This window comes from Musa acuminata, chromosome BXJ2-3 (assembly GCF_036884655.1).
Source record: "Musa acuminata AAA Group cultivar baxijiao chromosome BXJ2-3, Cavendish_Baxijiao_AAA, whole genome shotgun sequence".
Taxonomy (NCBI): Eukaryota; Viridiplantae; Streptophyta; class Magnoliopsida; order Zingiberales; family Musaceae; genus Musa; species Musa acuminata.
The window spans coordinates 2,015,996-2,041,736 of record NC_088340.1 but is presented as its reverse complement, the minus strand read 5'-3'; the positions used below and the strand labels follow the sequence as shown (position 1 = coordinate 2,041,736).

Genomic DNA, 25,741 nt, shown 5'->3' with positions numbered 1-25,741 from the left:
TTTATTGGCCACTAGTGACAAGTCCCTACATTTTGTCATGTCATCTTCTTCCTCTTGTACCTTCTTTTCTTCTCCCAATTTCCTACAGCACCACCACATCATCCTCCTACCACCTCTTTTGCCTCCTCCCAGTCTCCTCCACCTCCACATACTCCTCTTTCACATCCACCTCCTGACCTCTTCCTCCGCCTCTCCCTCCTCCACGACCACCTCTTTTACTCTTTTTTTTTTTTTTTTTTTTTTATCATCAGTTGATGCATCTAATTAATGTTGAAACACTTCTTTAGTAACCAACCTAACCAAAAATTTGTACAACAGCTATTTTTACTAATTCAGTTATAATAGGAGGACCATTTGTGCTAGTAACCCTAAAACGTCAGTAAGATCTAAAACCAAATAGCATGGAACCTCAGAGGCACTTTTCATAGTCAAAATCAAAACGGCATCAACACTTGTAAAGACAAATCATCGACGGAATATTTATGAAAAATAAATCTCAATATTTACTCCTGATTCTGCATAGATTCAAGAAAATTTCTTCTTCTTTCGTAGGACAATCGATGTGGGATTTCTTGCATCAAAATTGGTAAACCCAATTAACAAATAGAGTGTCGCTAAAAGAAAACAGCATTACATTCGTCGATCATATGGAGCAAATTAAGAAATGCATACGCTCGATCCGAATATATCTACTATTATGAACAAAGAATCCATAAATAAACGAAGACGAGGAATCGACCTTGCAGGACGTGATCTTCGGGTCCGACGGAGGAATCCCCGCACAAATCGCACACCACCCTCCCGCGGATCTCGCCGGTCCACGCCTCCGATGCGCCGCACAGCAGAAGCGCCATCACCACCACCGCCCGAACGACTCTACCCGTTATCGTCGTCAACATCATCGATGAGCCGCTGCCTCCTCCTCCTCTCTTCCCTTCGAACCCTCTCCTCTCTCGACGTCGATGCGGCGGCTTCGGTATAACAACTGCAGCCGACGCTGTCGCCATCGTCCCTCTTTATTGCCCTTCCATTTGTTTCTGTTGTCTTATTGGCGTTGGGCTACCGCCAGAATTTGACGGCCCAACTGATGGCACTCGGTGTGAATCCCATCCCCGCCACGTCGGATATTATCATTAAATGAATATCCAAAAATGATGAATTCAGCCTAACAAGTTGGAAACGGTTGTTTTAATGTCTGTCTTCGTTGCTTCTTTACCTCATTATCTGTCAAAATAAACAAGGAATAATGTCTTCTTTGGAATGACCAAATAATGTTTCCTTCTTTTCTGATGAGTAAATTTAATGACATGACATGTCCAATTGATTGGGCTATGCGTCTTAAGTTCAGATTGATCGAAAATAGTGGTCAATCTGTATATCCTTCATTGTAATTTAGATAAAGATTTAGGCATTTTAGAGCACAATTATTATTAAGGGGATCTCAAGAATAATTATCTATTTTAAAAATAAATAAATAATATCTTATATAGGAAAACTCTTTGAGTGTGTGTTGTTGGACGTAAATGGATTACAGATATTCTCCCACATCAAATGAATTACTGTCAACATTTGGTCAACCTGATGCCCAAATGTCAATGAACAAGATTTAGCAGTGCAAAACTAACATCCTGTTTAAACGGCGTCAAACGCAGGTCGATGACCAGATTAGAAGAGTAAAAACAAAAGCCAAATAACTAGAAAGCAAATAGTACATTTGTTACACAAAAGCTACCAGTGTTATGGAAGTAGAACACTTAAAAGAAGGGGCATAATGGAATAGCATGTAACTCTTAGCTTTTACCCTGGCGTTGTCAACCTCTTTTTTCTCAATAAGCACTATCTTCTCTCTCTCTCTCTCTCTCTCTCATCGCATCATCCCTCATCAACTGCCTTGGAAGAGTAATGACAGAAATTACAACTGCGTAACATATTTTTAGCACATAATTTATCCTTGCCATGCAAAATTGCTCGGCACTAAACACCCATATTAGCGGCAGCAGATCACATCGTATGCAGGTTTTGGAGGCAGCACATGTTCATGGTCATTCTAGATGAATCAACCAACAAGATGCAAAAGAGGATTCTTGCATTCATAGCTACGCCAGACTGCATGGATCTATGTGGTGTCCATCAGGACCCTCTCTGCCTCTGCTGAATTCCTCCTTTCTGACCATGCTGGATTGTCGGAGGCTCTGTGGAAACATTACAAGGGACAGGCTGTGGTGGAAGGCCATGATTTCTTGCCAGCCTCCTTGGCATCTTAGGACCCACCACTCTCCCATGTTTAGCTGAAATCGGAAAACCAGTGTGGTTTGTCAATAAAGATTAAACAAAATAATTGACTATGAATGACATTTTACTTGAAGAAATAAATTATAGTAGTTTGTTGATGAGATATGTAGTACCAAATGGAATTCCCTGAGGCAACTGTGAGGTGCTTGCTAAATTGACAGGCAAAGATCCAGTTTCTCCAGGCTTTTCGGATGTATCATCTATGAATTGCCTTCTCTTGGATGATGCCCAAAACTCCTTTGGAGGAATGGCAGTAGAACACACCACGGTCGATCTACAAAAGCAAGGAAAAGTCACCAAAAGATTCAATACGATTTGTGATCGACACAACAACAGTATATGCGGGATCAGCGGAGCTGTCCAGCCAAAAATGTTGATTCCCTATTACCTTTATATGATTTTAAGATGGCAAAGCAAGGATCAAAGTTTTTGATAATCACAAACATTGATCGTAAAGGCTTCCATATGCCAAGTTTTGAAAATCAATTATGATCAGTACCAACTGATCTGGATCAGTATCAGACCTTCCTATTCTCAAAAACTCAATTGTCAGATCAATTAACTCCAACAATAGGATGAGGCTGGTCATACCCCAACTGATATCAATGGAATCAGTCAATCCAAACTGATTTCAACGAATTCAAGTTGAACCTAATTGGTTTCTGTTGATTTGGCTAAAGACACTAGGAGCCTAGTATTAATGAAGGATATTAGTGGTAGGGATCCGGAGGTTGTATGCAATACCTAAAACTCAAAGGACTCAAGCTCGCCACTCCCCAGAACTTATACCTTAGATTTTTCTTAATACTTCCTATATTCTTTTTTCATTTATATTACCTGAATTCTTCAGTTACTCTTTTTTTTTGTCAAAAATTTTCAATCTGACAGTTGATCCAGCAGATCTGATGCCCGAATTCGGATGATCCAGAGATCGGATGGCACCAAAATGACCTGATCATTCCTGGAATTAGGTTTTCTATTGATCCAGGAAACAGTCCCCATGACTTCCAATATTTGACGTTTACCAAGCACTCGTGAGGCTTGCAACCAGAAACCTACATGAGAGTGGCTTGTATGCAGGTATTTGATGGCATCTACTAACTGACCATAAATGTATAACACTTAATTCTAAGCTTTTATACATCTAATCAGAGAGACCAAGACCTATGATTTATTTGACCACTTAGTTTGAAGATTTTATATCAACAATACATCTTACTGAAAGATCCATTTGTCATTATTAATATTCTTGATCTTAAATGTAGCGCATGAACCTTTACAATTTGCTGATCATTTAACATTGATAGTGGCTGCACACATACTAAAGTAACCATTTATAAATTTTTGGAAATGGAAAGGATATAGTTCAAAACAGAAGTACCGTGAGAAAGAATGCATTGCTCCAGAATACTCGATTGTCACTTTTTATTATTTAGTTGGCCCCCCCACGAAGAAAAGAGGAAAACCTAATGAAATGCCTATCCTATCTATTTGTTACTGTTTAAAACTTTAAAATACTAATAGAAGAATAAAAGTGTTCTATTTAAGCCATTCAATACAAGTCATGTTGGAAAGAGAGAATGCAAATATATTGGGTGCAAACAAAATTTTTGATTGGCAAGGATCTACAACTTTCATATATTTTCTCTTAAATTGCCTTTATTCAACATCTACTTGATACTTCAATACCTTTTCAAGCTGTTATACCAATATAATCTATCTGAAAACGACCATTTTAACTCAGAACCAACAAAATTCTGTGCATCCTCTGCACAATGGGATCAGATTCAGGTCTAGAAAACACCTTAGTACTCAAATATTCTTCCTATCTTGTCCTTTGAATAAAATGGTAGGATCGTCAGGCCTTTTGCATCGTTATGCATGCATGCACAATTTTCACACAAATTACATAAGAAACATTCATCTAAGTCTTATGACAAAGAAGATGCGTTAAAACCAAAAAAGATGATAGATGAATTACCGTGGGAGAGAAACATGCTTCCTATCAAATGGAAATACTGGTTTGGTTTTACCACCATTTTCCTCAAGGTGGGCAAATTGCTCCCTTATTTGATCAACAGCACTGCACAATAGAGGTGATGCAGAAAGTTGCACAATATGCATGAGAAAAATATAAATATGCAATATAAGTTAGTACCTTGGATAATGGAAGTTTACTCCTTCAGTTTCATTGATATACTCTTTGAGAAGCTGCGGATGATATTCCAATATTTCTTGAAAGATAAGTTCCCTAATGTCCTCCTTTGACACTTTGCGCCGCTCAAACTCAAACTCCATCTTTGGGATTGGCTGACATGAGGGTTCTCTTTCCAATTTAGCCAGGCCATTAAAATAAGGGTCAGCTAATGCCTGATAAATTAAATGCGGAATTTTAAACTCATTAGGTAACTGATATTCAGGATATCCATAAAGAATAAGTTTCATTGTAATAAATTTGAAGTTGACCAAAAGAACAAAAAAAAGAAAATTAGGGTCTGACAGCATATGTAAAACAACTCAATGGACATACCTCCTCAGCTGATGGCCTATCCTTTGGGTCGAATGCCAAAAGCCTTTCTAACAATTTAAGAGCTAAAGGGTCAGCATTTAGAAACTTTTGTGAAAAGGGCACTGGTTGTTTTTTTCTCATACTGCTTAAATATCTCCTTGCCTTCTCATTACGCACCTGGAATCAGCGAGAACCAAATGAATGCATAACTGCATTGTTCACTTAAACATAATAATGACAGTTTTTCATACAAATTCATATAATGGATAACCATACCCGAGAAATGGTATCAAAAGAAGGCGTCCCTAGAAGATCAGTCATCAAATCCAGCTGGTGAACCACATTTTTACCAGGGAAAAGTGGTTTTCCAGTCAGGAGCTCAGCAAATATGCATCCGATGCTCCATATATCAATAGCTGGGGTATACTGCAAAACCATAAAAACTGTGATATACTATACCTAGATGACAAAAGCAGTACCAATGTAAATAAAATGTTGCCCATAGTACAGTCAAGTACCTGAAAGCTAAGCTATGTCAGCTACAGAAGGGTACAAACATCCTTCCTGAACAAAAATTCTGTTTCTAATTACTGGAAACTATTAAACTTGTCGTTACAGAAACTAATTTATAAAAACAAAGTCAATGGTCATCAGACCGAAGTTAAAGCTATAATTATAACAATGAAATTACAATAAGGTATTAAAAATATTCCTCAAGGTACTACAAATATTTTTTAATATGATTCAGGCTTCAGCTGACTTGAATGAGGAAATCCTAGATCCTACAACCGATCACAATTTTAGGAAGATTGGTCTCATCCAATATAATCGCTGCACTTAAAACATTTCTAAATTAGAATTCAATGGGTAATGCAACTTTTTAGATTTGGAGCTTAACATATATTTTGTTGTTAAATTAAACATTGTGCAATTGCTCTCAACCAATTTATCAGTAAAGGTCCTCTATGACAAACTTATTTTTCAGCTATAAGGTTCTGAAACAGTATAACTAATGATGATAAGTATCGATTATCTAATTACATGGAGTGATTTAAAAAGTGCTAGGCACTAAAAGGTGCCAAGGTCCCAAAACGCCCAAGGCACTCTAAAACATTAAAAAAAATATTTTTTTTTTAATATTTTAATATTTTAATATTTTAAAATATTCTCTACTGTTAACAGTAGTAGAGAAGAGTAGAGTGTGAAAAGGAGACCAAGGTAAGAGCTGAGTCACGGTGAGAACTAAGTCGCGAACAGGAGGCTGCTTTCTGAGAGCAACAGCAGCGGGCGGTAGTAGAGAGCAACGGCAACGGAGAGTAGTGATAGTGGAGAGAGCCAACGGTAGCAAAGAGAGGCAGCGACAGTGGCAGCAGAGAGCAGCGACAACAGTAGTGATAGCAGAGAGAGGCAACGACAGCAGAGAGAGGCAATGGAATCGGGCAATGGGTTAAGGGAAGTCGCAAGGAGGGGGGGCTGATATGTGTGCGTTAGTTGGTTCAATCGAACCAACTAATCGGGCGCTCGCTGCCTCCCTCCGGTGTTGCTGCTGCGATCGGTCGCCTGGTTTAAACCAGGCACTCGCTTGAAGCGCCTGGCGCCTTGGCTCGGGCCTAGCCATTAAACTAGCATTCGGGCCTCGCCTCACTTCGCCCGAGTGCCTAGGCAAGTGCCCGAGCACCTTTTTAAATCACTGATTACATAAAACCTTGATTAGTCTGAATGATACATTTGCACACACAACCTCGTTCATATATAATTTATACAAACATGTTTTTATAAATATATGTATATGTCCATGTGCATGCACATAATTATGTGTGAACATATATGCACTATTGTATATTAACTACACAAAGATAAATGTATGAATAAATTGTAAATTTTCTACTTCAATATTCATTAGTTTGTCACATCCAACTAATGTACATACTAATCGTAATACTGAAAACATGTGGTCTATGACATGAATAAGAATACACTAGAACTTTAGAGGTAAACTATTTTATTAAGAATGCATTTTTAAATAAAGGAAACAGTGTAATAAGCAACATAGCCTACAAAAAAACCAATACCTTGGAGTAAAATGATCCACATAGCTCAGGAGCTCTGTACCATCTGGTTGCAACATAATCCTGCAAAAAATGTTGGTGCCTTTTGAGATTAATTATCATGAAACATTATAAAAATATACAATCCTTTCAATTTTGAACCTCACAGAAAGACAAGTTTATGAGATAGAAAATTCCTTAGCTTTCTTGACATACCGTCCAGAATAAAGTCGTTGGTGTGTCATTGAATGCAACTCTTGCTAAACCAAAATCACATATTTTGAGTTTGCAGTTTGCATTTGCCAGTATGTTCTTTGGTTTAAGATCTCGGTGATAAACATTAGCTGCAATCATAAAATTACCCGGGCATCATCAGATAAGGCAAATATCTGAAATTCATGACTGCATAATATGTTAAATAGCATATGATTAATATGAATGAATGATAATAATGAATTCGAGGTTCCAAGAAACCCTCAAGGATTTTAAGGAACTTTTCATTTTCAGAAGATTCATGTTTATCACAGGTAATTTGATTATTATAAAAAAGAAACAGAACAGTTATAAAAAGACATAATATCATATGGCACGAAATAAGCTGTGCAACATCCCTAGGGAAACAAAATCCTTAAAAAAAACACAAACAAAGAAATAGACATAGAAATTTCAGGGTTTTCCTATATTGCTGCCACCGTATACTGGGAACTGGTACAACAAGATTTCATCATCAGCTTAGGACTAACATGAAATAGTCCAGAGAACATTGTAACTAATGTTATAACTATATAACTCTTACTGTGCAACACATGAAGAAATTATTGTATAATCCAAATTCATCATTCTAATAAAAGATATCCTTTGACAAATTCCAGTATTACAGAAGTGTCTCAGAGCTTCTAATTTTACTTAAGTTGCAAGCTTCCACATAATTACGCTTTTATTTATTTCCATATTACTACTATAATCAAACTACAACTGACATATTTAACTGCCTAAACAATATCGTACATACTACAGCACTCATCACCGTTATTGTCTTCTGAGCTCTTCTATCAAATAGTGATAGATATAGAGCAAAATCTAACTAGTAAAGGCCACACAAAAGAAAATATGCAAGACCATCAACCGGATATCAGTCCCATTAAACACCGCTTAGTTTCTAAAGAACTAAAACTAAGCAAAGAAATAATCTTGCCGCAAACCAAGAAAGCTAATCACAATATTGATGTTCAATTTAGTGGTATTAGTCAACCAAATGGCCGACCACCTATGGGTGGATTATAGGGGTATTGGTAGTCGGCTTAAATGTCAACCAAACAAGAACCTGACATGATATTAGCATCTTTAGGTTAGGTCTACTCGGTATAGATCATAGATGGGTTAACATAACTAATCCCATTAGCGAATGGATTGATGACGGATGCAAAAATCTGGTACTTTCTTCTTTTAGTTAGATTTAGTCTCAACTTCTTCTAGATTTGTTTTTTTCTATCTTAAGGATTATTTAAAGTAGCTGCTTATTTTCTAGTAAGGGCCCAGATTTGTTGTATCTGGACTGTTTTGATGCAAATCTGAGTCTTACTTTTAAGTGAGATTTTGAGAAACAACACCTGTACTTCTTATATGTTGATGCTCGGGCTCGGCTAGTAACAAAGTTTTGACATAACATGCCTCCAAGGGTCCAAATCAGGACATGAGAAGTTGCAGCAAAATCAGTCATTCTATCACAGCAGGCATTCGTTTTGATCAGAAACTTCAGCCAAGTAAATCAACAAAAACTAAATCATGCTTATAGTCTTCAGATAAATGCTAATACGGAAGGTTGTTGGGTATAGAAAAGCAGCACAAATAAAAATATGATATTCCAGAACAATCCAGATTTGCAAAATCTTCAATTGAATGATCCAAAGATATAAAAAAAAAAAACTTATTTAGGCCCTTTCTGTTTGAGGACTCCCACTGTGACTGATGGAGAGAAGTAGTTGGATCTATGAAAAGTTTGAAGGTTAAGATTTATGGCCTTGCTATCCTCCTTTCTTCCCTGAGTCTTTCTTCTCATCTCCTGTTCTTCTTTGTACCTTTCCAACTACACCGGTTTTATTAGGATTCATGAATTGACATGAACGAGTCAAATTTAGCTAATTAAGAAAAAGAAAGTTCCCAAAAAACGTCTATGCAAGTATCTCTATCTTAAAAGTATATAATATTTTAATTATTATCTAAAATATGAGATAAAACAACTACCAACGAATCCAACACATGTTCAATTATGGAAAATACTTCAAACTTCAAAGTATTTGTGTTTTACAAACTAGAAATTGAAAAACAAAATGAACCTAGATGCATACTTCTTAATAAGGTGAATAAATTTTAACAATGGCCTGGCTTGAATTTTCTGTATGGACATGATTCACTACAGAAATCTCTCCTCATGAGACTATCTTGAAGATCCCAATTTTCATTATGAAGTTCTTCCGAATAAGGGTCAAGAGTACCGGTGAACAATGTCAAACAAGCATGAACATTTCTAGATCAGTACATAATTTAAGATAAGAAAATTATACCAGAAAAGCATACCAAAAGTTGTAATGAATTAATTCATGCAATAGGAATTACCAGTGTGGATATATTTGAGTGCACGAAGCAGTTGATAAAGAAAAAATTTGTAGTGCTCCCACGTTAAGTCATCATTGACCTTTATGACTTGGTGAAGATCTGACTCCATCAGCTCAAAGACGACATAAATGTCTCTGAAGTCCTTTCTTGATGGAGGCAACATGATGTGTTTGATGTCCACAATGTCAGGATGTCTTAGAAGCCTAACAAGCTTAATCTCACGAAGAATCCTAGCAGCATCAGAAATGTGCTCAAAGACATCATGGATCTTCTTGATGGCAACTTTTTCACCATTATGTGTATCAATGGCAGAACACACAAGTCCATAACTCCCTTTACCTATGACCTCCTGAACTATGTACCTGTTGAAATCCCCATAGTCCGGAAAGAAGTCCATCTCTAATTTATTCTGTAGAGTGATAATTGCAATAACAGGGGGTCAAGGACATGGTCAACAAGGTTTCACCACCAGACATATATTTGACTCATTACAAACCTAATTGAAGCTATAGCTGAATCATGCATAATTGGTCAATGGTGGATTTTGTTTGCAGTTACTTTCTTGATGCTAGCTTGATAAAATCTAGATTCCTGGAAACTACAACAGAATGGGGAAAAAAATTATTCCACAATAAGTATTCTAAATTAGAACCATGATCATCTCAAAAGCCACGAGCACCAATTTACAGTACATGTACACAAGAACAATGTTCACAACATGTAAATTACGTACAAATCTTAGATAATCTTCCAGAAAAATCCAAATATAGTCTATCATCCTTGGATCCATATCTCAGACCAACTTTTCACTATCCCTATGGAAATCAAGTGAAATACCCAAGTATATTTGCAAATATGATTGCCTTTAGACCATGTATTATCTATGGACACTATAATGATAGCATGTTAAGGTTTTCCTAAGTTGCCTCAACCAGATTTATAGGATTCCTAAAGAATATTTCTCAATACTTTTAATAATGTATAATTGAATATAAAAAGAGAGTACGAATCCAATCGTTTTTTCTTAAGACTGATAGAAAGAATGAAATCTTTCAAGATCAGAAGATATTTTTCTTCATTTTTGAGAAAAACAACACATGATGGAAGTTCATATATTTGGATTATCAAACTTCCTTAATGAACTTCAATAGGCTATATCTGAAAATTTACCATTTCTAAGATGAGTAGACAGTGTCACTAGGCACAAACATGTTTCTTGGAGGCAATTTTATGTTTCCTTGTGTTGGCTAATACCATTTCACAATCAACAAGGTGACTGCTAAGTTATATCAAAAGCAATCACTACTGATCATGCGAAAAGAAGTAACAATGTTAAACAAATAAGAAATCACTTAGTACAAATAATTCCCAAAGATAATAGCTAACAAGAAGACAATAATTAATCCCCAGACCCAACAAAGTCAAAACCATTTATTCATCCAGTTAAAAGCTGGAACTTAAGATAAAAGTAAAGAATATAGCATAAGTTGCTAGGAATGACAGAATGTTTGGAACAAACACAAAGAGCACAATCATTGATAACTACAATATCTCACATATTCCTGTTATAAAGAAAACATCTGAGGAAACAGAAGCACGTTTTTTAAAAGGCAAGAGCAATAAAAGCGGCACCACCATGATGCTAAAAAGCTTCTTCCTTTTTGTTTACGTAATTTTATTCAACAAGAAAGTTAAAGACATTAAAGTATAAGAAAAATAATCAGGATAAAGGTACCCTGGCCTCCACTGTTGAGCTCTCAACTCTATTTTTCAATGAAAACGGGCAAAAAGAAAAGGTGCAAAATTCAATAGCAAGATAGATATTTTACTGAAACAAATAAAAAAAAAGCATGTCATCGGCTTGCATAGGAGCTAAATCCTGTCGAATCAGAAGTGTAGATGAGAAACATGAGGAAAAGATTACACGGTGAAGGAAGCTTGGGGGGGAAAAACAACATAACGTTCCAAGTTATTTACTCAAGAAAGTCTCCATGTCTTATTCATAAAACACAAAATAACGCAACAAAGAAATCGAGAGATGCATTTGATGTTAATATCGAAGCGCGGTGATATTTTGCCATCTCACGAGCAGTAGGATGAAACGATTGGAACGATGCGAAAGCAAGGAGAAGACATGCGTATGACTTAAACAACCACTAAGATTGTATCAATTTCTAATTCACAAACCTACGAACTCAAATTTGTTTGTTAAATTTAAGTATACAGTGAAGATTAAGAAAGCTTGACCTTCCCGTGCTGTTTTCACTGCAACTTCTGGTGTCCCAAGTCCTTTTATTACTCTCGGATCTTCTTTTCCCTTCTCCTCCTTCCGACCCCGCACCCAGATTAAAGGCGAGTTCAGAAACAAAGCGGCCAAATCCCTCATGCACTCCGCCTCACCCACCTGCTCCTCCACGGCTCACCGAGCCCTCGACTGAACGACGACGGCGTTTGCGGCCGGCACGATCATACACCAGGTAGCACAGCCGCCCGCTCGGATTCAGCGGCACCGCGGCGACCAGAGCAAGTACGCCGCCACGGTCAGGTCCCTTCCTAGCGAGAGAAATAGCGAGGGATTTGCCCAGAGGAAGAGGAAGAACACGGAGCGGCCTCGACGGTGACCAGAGCCGCGCAGAGACGGACAGGGACGCCGACAGAGAGAAAGAACGGACGCTGCTACTCTGTCCCGGTGTGGGCTTTGCCTGCCTTCGTCGAATCTTATCGGCCGATGATTGGACTGCGGTCCACGGGAACTCCTCTCTTCCAGCCAATCATCAGGCAGGTAGGAAAAGGTAACAGGGCAACGGGTTTTAAAAGCGTGATTAAATAAAGCCAAGTTGCGGTAAAGACACGCGAACGTGGTAGAATTTCACCAACCCAGACCCGTAAGAGGCTGTTTCGTGGGGAAGACCGGTGGGTGAGCGTCGGGTATTCGGGGGGGTGTGCGCAGAGCATTTCGGTGATAAATTTAAAAGTAGAAGCTGAGGGAAGTTGATTGGAGAAGAAGATGGGCTCCACCGCTACATCCAATCCGTGCAGCGTAATCAGTCGGGTGCCCAAAGTCGGATGGTATGTATCTTTCGTCCTAAAGCATGGGCAGACACGGACAGGGAGCACGGTATTTTGTGGATGAAAGGTGGGTCCCACATGCCGTGTGAGTGGGACCCATTTCTCTGGCCCCTCGCCGACCGCCGTCGCGGGTGGTACGGGGGACGGTTAATCCACTTTAGGAAAAGGAAAAAGGAGGCTATTCTGCGTTGCGGTGTCTATAAAGAAAGACACGCACTCAGCTTGTCGTCGTTAATTGTTAGGTCGCAGAGAGAGAGAGAGAGAGAGAGAGGAGTGAGGCCTACGGACTCGCCGAGTTTGGTCGCGACGGAGAAGGCGAGGGCGAAAGAGGTGGCGATGGGTTCGAGTGGGGGCCATGCGAGGGTGTGTTCCCATTAAATGAATCCTTCCCGACGCGAAAAAGGGTTCGGGCTTTTCAAGTTGGACACCCCTCGTTTTCCACTTCCGAACGATGTGGCTCGGGTGAACGATGAACAGCTCGACCTTATGTCAGCTCCAAGCTTAACGACGAAGTCTCCACTGTTCTTAGACCCACCCCTCTCTCTCTCTCTCTCTCTCTCTCTCTTATCAACCATTTTAGGCACTAATGGTTTATTTCATCCTAATTATTTACAAAGGATTAAATACAGGGGAAGAATGTTTGGAGTCTCTCTGATTCTGTGGAGCTCATTAGTGTCAGCAAAGAAAAAACCATCTTTCATTTTTCAATACATTTTAATAATTTGTATTAATAATAAAAAAAATCGATTCCTAAATCAGTATTAATACTGCATTAGTTGTTAAAGCATATTAAATTAGTATACGGAATAGATAGTTTCGATTTCAAAATCGATAATTTTAGAATCGACAATTCCAAATCCTAAATTTTGAAAATCAAAGAAAAATTTAACTTAATATTAATTAATTTTGACTCGAAGATATCACAAAAGTACGATAATAAGAACTTATTCTTATCGACGAGGGAGGAGATAATAACATTGAAATGTGGACCAACACGCATTCAAATTGTTGTAACAACTAAACACAAGTTCTAATACTTTGGGGGCTAATAATGAAGCCTATGATATGCAACCTATTAAATATAGGCTATCAATCCAACATTCTTCATACAATATTTTCTTTGTTGATGGTTGGTTGTGGTGCCATGAAATAAATAAAGTTCAAATCATGGTATATAATTTTGAATTGTACCGATATGGGCGGTACGTATCGGTCCGATAATATACCGGTACACGAACCACTCGCTACCGGATGGACCGTGCTACAATGCTACAATGTAACACTGTAACAATACTACAGTACTATAGTAGGAGGAATAAATATTTAAAATAATAAAATAATGATGTATCAGATCTATTAAATAACTATCAACTCAATCACCACCAGCATTAATATATAATAATAATAATAATAATATTATTATTATTATTGTTAGAATTATTAGAGGAGGGAAACCACATTACATCATCCACAACCGATGTGTCAGTACAGCGCGAAACAACCACCCAACTCGACATTGTTGATCCGGGGATCCCGTGCACTCTCCATGTCACAATGCTCTCCTGTTTACGCTGTTCATCACATCGAGCCCACGCACGATTAGGCCGAGCGAAAGGGTTCGGCGACGTCGACGGACGCCAAATCCCATTCGAATACCGTTGAATCCCTAAACAATCGAAACAGACGACGAATACGAACATAAAAATCCTCTCGCGATCGTTCTCCAATCATCGCACCGTCTGCCTCTTTTGTGTGCCGGAGAGAGAGTGAGAGAGAGAGAGAAGGCGTACCCGGTACCGAGCGGCAATGGAGTTAGAAGGTGAGGGACAATGGGCTCTCTTTCTTGGATTGTGCTCGTGATTTCGGCCGGTCTGGTCGGGTCGGGTCGTCGTGGGTCCTCGAGTGATTTTGTTGGGTAATCTGGTTCGAGTTCGGCGGGAGTGCACTGCGGGCGTTGGTTCTTGTCTCCGGGGAGTTTAGGGCGTCCCCGATGCGAATCTGAGTTGTTTCGCTTGGTAAGGGGCCGTTCTGTCTTAGTTCCGTGATGGAAATATCTTTTTCTTGGATTCTTGGTCGTGATATGGTGGAAAATTGAATATTTTGTTGCTCGAGTGCTGAAATAGGGATACATTAGGGCATTTTTACGGATTTTTCTTTTGTTATTTGGTGCATATTTGTGTCGCTACGTAGAACTTAGTTTTATTTGAACTGTCATCTTTCAGATTTTCCACGTTTCTTAGATGAATCTTCCTAGTTGTTTCTGATTGTATGAATAATATCGTACTATGATTTTTGGGGTCCATGAATGAGAAATGCTGGGGCAGATTGTCAACATATGTTCTGTTTTCTCTGCACCTTCATCTACTCTATTTATCTGGTGGATTTGATCTTTTTTCATCGTCATAGTTCATTGCCATTGCTCTTTACGGGACGTTGGAATTTCAATTTGTGGTACGTGGGTCTGTGGAGTTAGAGAAACAGTCACATGATGTCGTGCGTGGATAATTATTTGGTGGTGTTGCATTAGTTAGCTAGTGTATTGTTTCAAGTTTATTGAAACTCTTACATCAGAAGGATCTTATAAGCCTTTCATGAAAGAACAATGAAATATCCATATGTTGAAGTAAACCATCAGAAGTTGGTTGTTTTTTATTGTCCCTTAATTGTTCTATATGTACCATAAGAGCTGTGCCACATCATTCTCTCTTCTCTTGACTGTCTACAGTGCAAACCTTTTCCCTTTATGTTCTGCTTCTCGTACAACCTGCCTTTCTTTATGATATTGTAGAGGAAGTACAATGGAGCAAACTTCGGAGAATCCAGTTCCAATACGTAAGTTGTAATGAACACCATCTTGCCCAACTTGGTGTGAGTAATTTATTTCATCGGAAATCGTTTGTATATTTATGTCTGACCCTAATCACAGGTTCTTCAAATATCCAATTACTGAAAAACCTAAAGAAGGCCAATGATGCTTGGGAAATTCATTCCAACGTGCTTTATGGATCAAGTGATGCTAGCCTCTTTTCTAGCTCATTGCCGGGTCTTCGACGTGATAAATGTATGCTTCTGTATTTGATGTTCGATAACTAGCTGCCAGTTTCTGTTAAGTTGATTATTTGTCTTTTATGAATGCTGTATGTCATTCAGTGAACTTTGCAAATGCATTGGGTGGTGTTCAATCCACAGTTGATGCATCTTTTAACTCGAAGAAGCCAAGCAAAGATGTAGAAGGTAAGGTCTCTGTGGATGATCTCAACCTTCAAGGAACTGGGCTTTTGTTACCTGATGATGAAGAAGCACTTTTGTCTGGCATAATGAATGATTTTGACCTCAGTGGATTGCCTAGTCAAGTTGATGAGTTGGAAGAGTATGACCTTTTTGGCAGTTTAGGGGGTATGGAATTGGATTCTGATTCTACGGAGAGCATCACAGTTGGTATAGCAAAGGCAAGCATCTCTGATGGTTTTTTAGGCAACGAGACTAATCAGCACAGTCTTCACAATGGTGTTGGGCCTATTTCAGGAGAGCACCCATATGGAGAGCATCCTTCAAGAACTTTGTTTGTGCGGAATATCAACAGCAATGTTGAAGATTCTGAACTGCTGTCACTCTTTGAGGTAGTTTTATACTATAATTATGTTACTGTTTTCCTTCTTAAGCCTATACATACCTTAATTCTGAGCTGCAAGCACTGGTAAATTGCATTTGATGAATATCATGCACAATGTTAAGAAAAATGTTCTTATTTATCATTTTACTAAATAAGTTTCCTGATTGTTCTAGTGGCACCCATCTGGAAGCACTTTTTCTGTGTGTCAGCAACACTTCAGCTATACTGATTTTCCATATTGATATACTTGAACATAATAAAAGATAAATTGTTGGTCTTATAATATTTTAGGCTTCTTAGCATCGCTGTTGAAGTTTTTCTTTTGGGATATTTGGGTTGGTTGGTAGAAGTTATCACAGAGAATCATCAAACAAAGTAGCTCATTGCTTGGATATTTTGTTTTTGTGGAATATTTGTTTACTCTATCTTCTTAGTAGCTGCTTCATTGTCTCATAGGCCTTTAGTACATTGTTGAATATCATCACCAGTGCTACTGAACTTCCTTCTCTGATATTCGAGGAGTTCCCTGTTCTGGTTATCCATGCTGACAGAGACTTACTAATGCTGAATGTTCATTATCTTTGTGCAAGCAAATGTATCAATAAAATGATTAAGTATATATGTCCTAGTCCAACAGAATTAAGTGATTGGAAGAAAATATTTTACCCCTTGCATCTGATTTTTCATTGTAAAGGCTATATTTCTTGTCCGTATCCTTGTAGCTATTTCTAATAACTGTAGGCGGTTTTTGATTGTTGAAATGCAGTGAAAAACCTTGATAATCACATATAGAAAATAATTTTGTTGGCATGGTGAGAAGTCAATTCACGATTTCCTGTGTGAATATATATACCTTACCTATTCAACAAATCATGTTAAAACTAGTTATGATCTATTATATGACAACATACATTTTTTCTTTTTTTGGAGTTTAATTATGTCTAATGTTGATTTTGATCTTCACATTGATTGATCGGATAATACTTATCCTTCTACCATTTCAGCTGAACCTTACTTAAGATGAAGTTGAAATTCTTTATGGACTCTTTATCATTATGATTTAGGGGCTGCAGAAGAGATGAGGATTCCAAATCAACTCTTGCTTGGAAAAAGAGAAGACAAAAGGTTCTGAAATTGAAAATATAGAGCAAAAGAATTGTAGAAGAGAACGGATATATGGGTTTACTCCATTATAGTCTCATGCCTTGATAGTTGATAACACCTCACATGCTGGTTAAGGAAGAAAACCTCTGAAAACTAAAATGTTAAGCCTATCTAACCTATATGTGAGTGTAACTCAGTTGGAGATTCCTTGGATGATACCAGAAGTTCATTGAGACAATTTGGAAGCTTACAAATCCTAGTGCTTGATCCATAAATCCATACTTTGATGTTAGTAATGGCCACAATAGTTTTATGAGCTGTGTGGCCTTTCATCCAAAGGTGCTGTGAGTAGGACTCTGCCAGAGCTTTTACTGACGGTTGGAAGCATCAGTGACAGAAACAAATGAACTTTATTTAGGTAAACATATTGTATCAATAGAAGATAGGAAGACAGACCAGAGAGCTTTAAGTTTAGGTTGAAGTGCAGTGTAGTGTTTTATGTCACTATGTGGTTTGAAGGAAGAACTTATCTATGAACGGCAGTTTTCTCTCTTCCTTTCATGTTTGCACAAATAATTGAAGAATCCTGTAACATAGTGCATTCTTTTAAAGGATCAGAAGTCATGTACCCTCCTATGCTGTTGGATGCCAGATTTTTTGTCTATCATGCAGATGTACTGGGTACTCCTTACACTTAGAACAGCTGGCATGATGTAGCACACCAGGTGATTTATTATTTTTGCAGTTGTCAGCATTATCATCTTCAAGCTTTTTCTTGCCAGTGATTGGTTCCACTACAGAGCATAACTCAAGATTGAGAAAGCTTCATAAAGCATTTAAGCAGAAATTTATGACTTGCTTTCGAGCTGGCATCAACCTTATAAATTAACATGTCAAATTCATATACAAGGAATATCTAGTCTAAGATGATTTATCATAACACCTAAGAGGAATTATACATACTACAATTTGTTAGAAAACTATATATGATTTTGTTATGACACAATGCACTTGTTAAGCTAGGATGAATTACTAGGTTTTAAATTATGATAAAATAATTTTTATATAAATTTTTATTTTTAGTCATGATATGTTACAATGATAAAACTAGTGTGCACTCCCTTTTTTTCTGCTCAACTGACGACTCTCTGCATTGCGATGCTGCTGTCTGCTTTCATGCACAATGCCAGTTATTTGGCCGATTTTGTGAGTATGCTAGTTTTATGGCCTTGTATGAAATATTCTTCTATAACATAAAATTTTTCTTGCCTATTAATTTCTTTTAATATTTTCTGGTCATTTTTCTGACATCATACTGTTTCTGTCTCATTTAAGCAATATGGGGCCATCCGAAGTCTTTATACTGCATGCAAACACAGGGGATTTGTGATGATATCTTACTATGATATTCGATCTGCACGAACTGCCATGCGTGCTTTACAGAACAAGCCCTTGAGACGTAGAAAGCTTGACATCCATTTTTCTATTCCAAAGGTCTGATTACAGATACTTTCTCAATTTATTTTAGTATCTGTAACACTTTTTATTTTCCATTGCTCGTTTGTTGTCTCTTTAATTTTCAGGATAACCCAACAGAAAAAGATATGAACCAAGGAACTCTTGTGATATTTAATTTGGATTCTTCAGTTTCTAATGATGATCTTAGGCAAATTTTTGGGGCATATGGGGAAGTTAAAGAGGTGGGAGATTTTTTCTTATGAATTTTTTCCCAGAAATTAATTTTCCCATAAGGTTACTAGCCTCTGAGTCCTGTGCACAAATGTTGGTTACTGTGAGGCAGATAAGGGAAACTCCTCACAAGCGGCACCACAAATTTATTGAGTTCTATGATGTCAGAGCAGCAGAAGCTGCCCTTCGGTCATTGAACATGAGTGACATTGCTGGCAAACGAATAAAGCTAGAACCTAGCCGCCCTGGGGGAGCTCGTAGGAAGTATGTACATGATTTTAATTTTTGTATATTCTTTACCTTGGAAGAGAAATACCATTACAGTCTATAGCTGCTCTTTCTTTAATAGCACTAGTAGCTTAAAATCTTTAGTTTATATAAGTTCTACGAACTTATATAAACTTCTAGTTTCATGCTTTTAACTTAAAAGCTTGACATGCATGAGGAAACAGTCTCAATCGTGATTTTCTGTTAACGATATTCCAATCTTTTTGTGGTTGCTCCTTATTAAAGATCATGTGTTCTGAATCTTTATGTTTGACATTCTGAGTCATAGAGTAAGCCTCTTTGTGACTTGGTGACTAGGGTTTTGAGTCATAAGAACAGCCTGTTTGCTTGCAAAGATAACACTGTGTATTGACCCTTCCTAAGTTCCATATTAACAATATCCTTGTCCACTAGGATTGCCCTTTTCATTAGGAAAGAAACTTTGAAACATCAGTTATTTTCTAATTTCTTATTGTGGTCTGTAACTAAGCAACAATATGTTTGAGTTTTCTGGAAACGGTAAAAGCACTGTGTTTTTTCTTGTTTAGAGAAGTCATCTTTGGAATTGGTATACTTCTTCAAGTGGTGATGAATTTCTGGACTAATTTAGGTGTTCTATCATCTATGATATACAAATCTATCAGCGTTATGTACTATAAATGACCATTCTTGTATTTGTAAAGATGAGCATGTATGGAGGCATTTGTAACCTACTTGAACTGCTAAATAATCCAGATTAGCTATCATGCAACTGAGTTCAATGTATGGTCTTTGTAATTAATCAAAGAATAACTAAGTATTTTAGATTTATAGTTTATAAATTTTTTTATCTTACTTTTCATCCTAATGTTTTGGACAAATAGGGACCATGGAGTTAAGCTTGTCTTTTGCTTAATGATTGTATGTTTGTATATAAGTAAGAATTCAATTCTCAATCATACCAATTGTTATGGACTGTTATTTTCCTATTTGACAGAGTACCATTATTGAAACATATAGCTTGATACCAGTTCAGTCATCATTTTTATTTTTTATAATTTTATTTAATGTTGCCAGATGGATGAGTTGGCATACTGTGTAATATACTGGTACTGTACCAATCCAGTAGTATCGAAACTGGTATCGACAAAGGTTTGAATCATTGAACATATATATGTAAATAGTTTTTATTGTGTATCAAAAAATTCAACAATGTAAAACTAGATTTTGTTCACAGGATGACATGTGATGGGCCTGAATTAAAAACCTGTAGTTCCAGTAGAGAAGGCCCATTCTGCTAGCCAAGTGGTTGAGGCTGGAAGCTGCCCAGACTTACATATGTACATCTAATGAGTCTCTATCAAATTGGCATAATATTATACTGTGACTTGCATGAGCTGCACGTGTTGCACTCTGGATGGTCACTGCGTGCCTACTACCTGATGGTGATTAGATGTTCTAGGGACATGGATACCACAAATTATTTCTTTGAATTGAATTGCATTTGTGGTGGTTGGACGATGGAGATAAGTTGAGATATTCTAATAGATCTGATCACAAACTTTATCTTTTCCAAAATTTGGTTCAGAATGAAGCACCAATTGTTGGCTAATATTTATTAATTCAACTGTTATCATGACATGGTACCTCTAGTAAAGGAATTTAGAACACCATTAATGTTCTGAGCATCTGGATAAATAAAAGCAATGATAGAATAAATATCCACCATCATGGTAATTAGGTGGTGTATTGGCTAAATCTTCATCAACTTTGTTCAATAGGAATTATTTTCAAGTACCCATTTGGTGAGCGGTAAAGCTATTTTGCCCTTTGACTGTAACAATCTTGAAGTAGTTCAAAATGTGGGTTTGATGTAGATCTTCACGTCATGAGTGGGTGACTTTCACCTTGGGACTATGAAGTTTGCTTCTCTCAGTTTATCAGAAATATTCTCTCATTAAAACTAGAGTCAGAGAAGCTGTGTGCTGTCATGAACGAGTTAGTTTACCACTTAAATTTGATGTCCTGAATGGACCCTCGTCCGATATTTATATTCCTCTTTATTTGAGCATGAAAATAACTCAGAGCCATCATTATACATAAAAGAGTGGGTCTTTTGTGCTTTTAGAAGGCTACAGGATTATTTTCTTGGTAATATATGGACCTGGAAGAAGGTGGAGATCTGTTATTAAGGATTCTGATTTTGTCTAGGCTGGATTTTCGTATGATTACATTTACTCACAATATCGCTAGTTGTACTAAGAAGCACTGACAAAGCATATGGTCATATACCATTATTTCCTATATGCAAATTGTTTACATTCTTGTAAATCTTTTGGTGACTAGTTACTCTAGACAAATCAGTTTAACTTCTGATGGTGATGTCATTTGAAGTTTGACAACAAAATTTGTCTTCTACCTCAAGTTGATAGTTTGTGTTATTTTCTATTTGCCTACTGTGATGGATGGTTTTTACAGTCAAAATTCTCTTTGGAATTCTTATTCTTCTACTGAAATGCTCAAAGCTCAATCTTCTAAACAGCTTAATGCAACAACTGACTCATGAATTAGAACAAGATGAAAGTGGAGCTTATTGGCATCATGGGGGTTCACCTGTTACCAATTCACCTCCAGGTATAGTTGCTAGTATGCACCGTTGATATCTGGCAGTGTTATCCTTATTTCTCTTTAGAACTCTTAGCCTGTATTTGTAATTTGTCCTTTTTATGAGTTGAATTGGATGCCTCTTTGAATGACAGGTCCATGGGCACACTATAGTGCAAATGATAACAGTCCACTACAAGTTCTCAGTAAGTCCCCCAGTGGGTTAGCAAGTAGCCCTATTGGGAGTAATCATTTGACTGCATCGGGTTCTGTACTTCCTTCGATGATATCATCTGCCAAGATTGCACCTATTGGCAAGGACCAAAATAGGGTCAATCATGCTGACCATGTAATCTCTAGTAGCAGTCTATTACATCGTGGGTATCAGCATTCCCACTCCTTCCCAGATCATAGTTGTGGAATGGTGACCACAGCTCCTGGAAATTTAACTTCTTTTGGTCCTACTACTACAAAGTCTTCTGGTGTTGGGACTCTGACTGGCCCACAATTTCTCTGGGGTAATTCAACTTCGTACATGGAAAAACCAGAGTCTTTCACCAGGCAGTCAGGAGCTACAGGAATATCTTTCATGTCAAATGGACAAGGGCAAGGGAAAGGCTTTCTCTACTCAAGCTACCATGGCTCATTCATGGGATCATCTCACAATCAGCATCCCCATCATGTTGGGTCAGCTCCATCTGTTGTTCCTTTTGAGAGTCAGTATGGGTATTTTCCTGAGTCACCAGAGATTTCCCTCATGAACAAGTTTGCATTTGGAAATATTCGATCTAATGGAAATGATGGGACTTCAGTTATGAATATGACTCCTCTGTTCACAGTGAATCAAGGCATCTTATCAGGAAGCATGCCAGCTAATAATGCAACCAATATGAGGATGATGCCTGCTCCAAGATTTGGGCCTACGCTCTTTGGCAATGCTCCATATCCTGGACTAAGTTCCGTAGGCATTGATAGTCTAGTTGATCAGTACCGCAGTCGGCAAGTTGAAAACCACTGGAATCTAACATATAACAAACAGCAATATCAGCTTGATCTGGACAAAATTATTAAGGGGGAAGACACTCGGACGACGATAATGATAAAAAACATTCCAAATAAGTATATTTTAAAAAATATTAGAATACTGTGCTTTCTATCATGCATTCAGAATCATAAACTAAATTGGGCTTTTAATTATTCCTTAGGTACACCTCAAAGATGCTTTTAGCTGCAATAGATGAATCTCACAAAGGCACTTATGACTTTCTGTACTTGCCAATTGATTTTAAGGTGATTTGCACAAAATTTAATGCAGTGGTTTTGATAACAATGCCTTCTTAAACTAAACTAAATGTTGACTCTTATGTGTGCAGAATAAATGCAATGTGGGTTATGCATTTATAAACATGGTGTCTCCGTCACCCATAATCTCCTTTTACAAGGTTGCATTCTGTTCCCTATTTGCTGGCACACTTCTAGTTAGGACTACTATCTAAAATGCTTATAGGTTGCCGAGGAAGTATATGGAAAGTGTAAAGTAGGCCTACTAAATATCCAAAATTATATGAGTTGGTTATCTTCAATAACCTTCTGAATACATGTTCAGGCTTTCAATGGAAAGAAGTGGGAGAAGTTTAACAGTGAGAAGGTTGCTTCTCTGGCATATGCACGAATCCAGGGTAGATCAGCACTAGTTACCCACTTCCAGAACTCAAGTTTGATGAATGAGGATAAGAGATGCCGACCTATTCTTTTTTATTTTGAGGGAGCAGAGGCTGGTGATCAGGTAAGAGACCAAACAGTTCCTGAGAGTTATATGGGAAAGCAGTCTAACATGCTGGACGTATAAAATCTGGCATTGAAAATGGTTTGGCAGGCATTTCAGATTTGTTATCTCTGCTGGTGAAGGTTAAATGCCACTATTTAATAATTCTTATGTTAGCATACGAGATTGTTAGGGCTCACCATAATCTTTTTGATGAATTGAAGTCGATGTTCTGGACCCTAATACCAAATGTGCCTTTTTGTGTTTATTTTTTCGCATGCAATATATAGTGCTGAATACACAGCAAATTGTACTATTGTGATAATCTGCAAGATATCTGATCGTGCACATGCAAAGGCTAAAATTAATGGTTTGCTTTTAACTGCATATGAATTGTTTGCACCATCAGTCTTCTTCAGATATAGTAATTGTACGCATATTTATGCAGTTAAGCATGGAAAGAAAAACTCAACTCCAATTTCACATTTTTATCTTTTTGACGTTTCTTTAGTTTTCTTTTTCATTGAATCTCATGGTTAATGGCTGAAATTACCAGATTAGTAAGATGATTTCAAATGGTTCTAAATGTGATTAAATCTTTCATTGTGTTTCTTGAGGTTGGGATCAATTTTCTGAAATTGATTTTTTTGAATGATGAATGATGTATGGTGAGGTTTGCTCCTTTATGTTCTAGGTGACCAGGGTTCGAATCGTGAAAACAACAGCTCTAGTTGTATTGATCAATCTCAGATCTTGCATTGGTGGAAACCAATTTATTAGACCACCCATTTTTATGACTTGTAATTTCTTTCGTTCCAATACTCTCATTGCTAGTCTTTTGTTCATTTTATGTGGATTATGGAATTCACTAATTTTTCATTTTTTTAGTATGAGTATTTACTAAGCAAACTTGTATTATGATATCTGTGGCCTTTTACGTGTATACGTCTAATTCTCTGTCCTAGACTGTGTGAGATAACGTTTAAAATGCACATGTTTGCTCCATTCATTCCTGTCTCTTGAGTATTTTTTATCTAGTATTATGGAAATAATTGCTAATAGACGTGAAGGTTTTGCAGGAACATGTTCCATCGAGCAGCATGCACGGACAAGAAGTTTTGGTGGTGAACTCACCTGAAAGTCTACAATGAAGCAATCCAAATTTTGAGCCAGAGAAAAGCACCTTACCTGGAACAAGCTTGGAGGCGTAGTGTTCTTCACAGCTACCACCACGTTTCTGTGAATACTTATATTCTTAGGTACCAAGTGTAAGATACGGTGAGGGGGAAAACTGCAGGGGCAGTTGTATCAAAGGGTGTCTCCACTTTTGAAGCCATGGATGCACCAAAGCACCATCTTGCCGGCCCTTGGTGGAAACGGAGACTGATAAGATCCTGCTTCTTGTACAGAATTAGAGTCAGAAAATGATGTAAAGGAACAATGTCGAAGTGTATAGGTAAGATCAAAGGTCAATCCGCTGCTAAGCACAATGCTAGCCAAGTGGTGCATGGTTTTTGGCCATCCTTGGCTCTCTTCCTCCGGGACCAAGTTATTGTTGTTCCAAGGTGCTAAGGTCCGGAGTTGAAGCATTTTAGCACACGCCTTCAACTGTAAATAAGGGCACAAAAAATTCTTTACCCATTTAGCTTGTCAAATGTGGTATGATTTTTTTAAAAGCTATTTTTATTAATGACATTATGTCTAAAAAGCTTCAGAATATCTTTGATAATAAATAAATAAATAAATAAATAAATAAATAAAAGTAAAGACATTTTAGTCTTTTTAACGCTTAAAAGGTTTAATTCAAATGAGCAAGTAAGTTAATTACAGCTTCATATGTTGATGACATCAACTTGTGCTAATAATCAAAGAAGAGCATCTTTTATACTTGGGATAATAGTAGACCAGATGTGACGTGGGTGACCTGCTGTTTCGTCTCCACCTCCTTGGATAATACACCTACGCCTCCATCGCCATCGCCATCGCCGGCTCTTGGTGGAGGGCGATGTGGGTGTCTGTCGTCGGATCATTATCCCTGCATCGACATGTCTTGGCCGTGACTCCTTGGCCGGGCCAGAAACATTTACGAGCTCGAGCCCCACCACCGTCCATCTCCAGGACGAGCCATCATCGATCGCTGCCATTGCCTCCGTCAACCTTACGTACCAGGTTTGTAATTTCTAAAT

General features: G+C 37.6%; 2 protein-coding genes across 8 annotated transcripts; one reads left to right on the top strand and one right to left on the bottom strand.

The window, feature by feature from the left end:
- Positions 1 to 1,674: 1,674 nt before the first annotated feature.
- On the bottom strand, positions 1,675 to 12,224 carry LOC135581397 (mitogen-activated protein kinase 10-like). 4 transcript variants are annotated; one of them, XM_065098144.1, is made up of 11 exons: positions 11,713 to 12,221; positions 9,962 to 10,056; positions 9,466 to 9,874; positions 7,066 to 7,193; positions 6,874 to 6,933; positions 5,078 to 5,227; positions 4,823 to 4,978; positions 4,451 to 4,662; positions 4,274 to 4,375; positions 2,406 to 2,566; positions 1,675 to 2,288 (listed from the first exon to the last, which is right to left on the bottom strand). In XM_065098144.1, the coding sequence occupies exons 3-11, from the start codon at positions 9,860 to 9,862 to the stop codon at positions 2,131 to 2,133; spliced, it is 1,524 nt and encodes a 507-aa protein (XP_064954216.1). In that variant the 5' UTR covers positions 9,863 to 9,874; positions 9,962 to 10,056; positions 11,713 to 12,221; the 3' UTR covers positions 1,675 to 2,130. The 4 variants fall into 4 exon arrangements, with proteins under 4 accessions (XP_064954216.1, XP_064954215.1, XP_064954214.1 ...); XM_065098143.1 differs by having other exon boundaries at positions 9,962 to 10,063; positions 11,713 to 11,851; XM_065098142.1 differs by lacking the exon at positions 9,962 to 10,056.
- A 1,812-nt stretch (positions 12,225 to 14,036) lies between these two features.
- Positions 14,037 to 25,196, top strand: LOC135606839 (protein MEI2-like 2). 4 transcript variants are annotated; one of them, XM_065098139.1, is made up of 13 exons: positions 14,037 to 14,353; positions 15,260 to 15,366; positions 15,461 to 15,595; positions 15,685 to 16,154; positions 18,587 to 18,745; positions 18,835 to 18,951; positions 19,053 to 19,204; positions 21,729 to 21,820; positions 21,946 to 22,909; positions 22,996 to 23,080; positions 23,164 to 23,232; positions 23,397 to 23,576; positions 24,635 to 25,196. In XM_065098139.1, the coding sequence occupies exons 2-13, from the start codon at positions 15,333 to 15,335 to the stop codon at positions 24,704 to 24,706; spliced, it is 2,529 nt and encodes an 842-aa protein (XP_064954211.1). In that variant the 5' UTR covers positions 14,037 to 14,353; positions 15,260 to 15,332; the 3' UTR covers positions 24,707 to 25,196. The 4 variants fall into 4 exon arrangements, with proteins under 4 accessions (XP_064954211.1, XP_064954212.1, XP_064954210.1 ...); XM_065098140.1 differs by having other exon boundaries at positions 14,037 to 14,549; positions 15,323 to 15,366; XM_065098138.1 differs by having other exon boundaries at positions 14,037 to 14,549.
- The last annotated feature ends 545 nt before the right edge of the window (positions 25,197 to 25,741 follow it).

Excerpts from the sequence above, each read along its gene's own strand:
- LOC135581397 (XM_065098144.1), bottom strand. The coding sequence starts at position 9,862 with ATGGACTTCTTTCCGGACTATGGGGATTTCAACAGGTACATAGTTCAG. Across the intron at positions 7,194-9,465 it reads ACTCAAATATATCCACACTG|CTAATGTTTATCACCGAGAT; the intron begins GTAATTCCTATT and ends TTATGATTGCAG. Across the intron at positions 2,289-2,405 it reads GCCTCAGGGAATTCCATTTG|CTAAACATGGGAGAGTGGTG; the intron begins GTACTACATATC and ends TTCCGATTTCAG.
- LOC135606839 (XM_065098139.1), top strand. The coding sequence starts at position 15,333 with ATGGAGCAAACTTCGGAGAATCCAGTTCCAATAC. Across the intron at positions 16,155-18,586 it reads AACTGCTGTCACTCTTTGAG|CAATATGGGGCCATCCGAAG; the intron begins GTAGTTTTATAC and ends GTCTCATTTAAG. Across the intron at positions 23,081-23,163 it reads ACTTGCCAATTGATTTTAAG|AATAAATGCAATGTGGGTTA; the intron begins GTGATTTGCACA and ends TTATGTGTGCAG.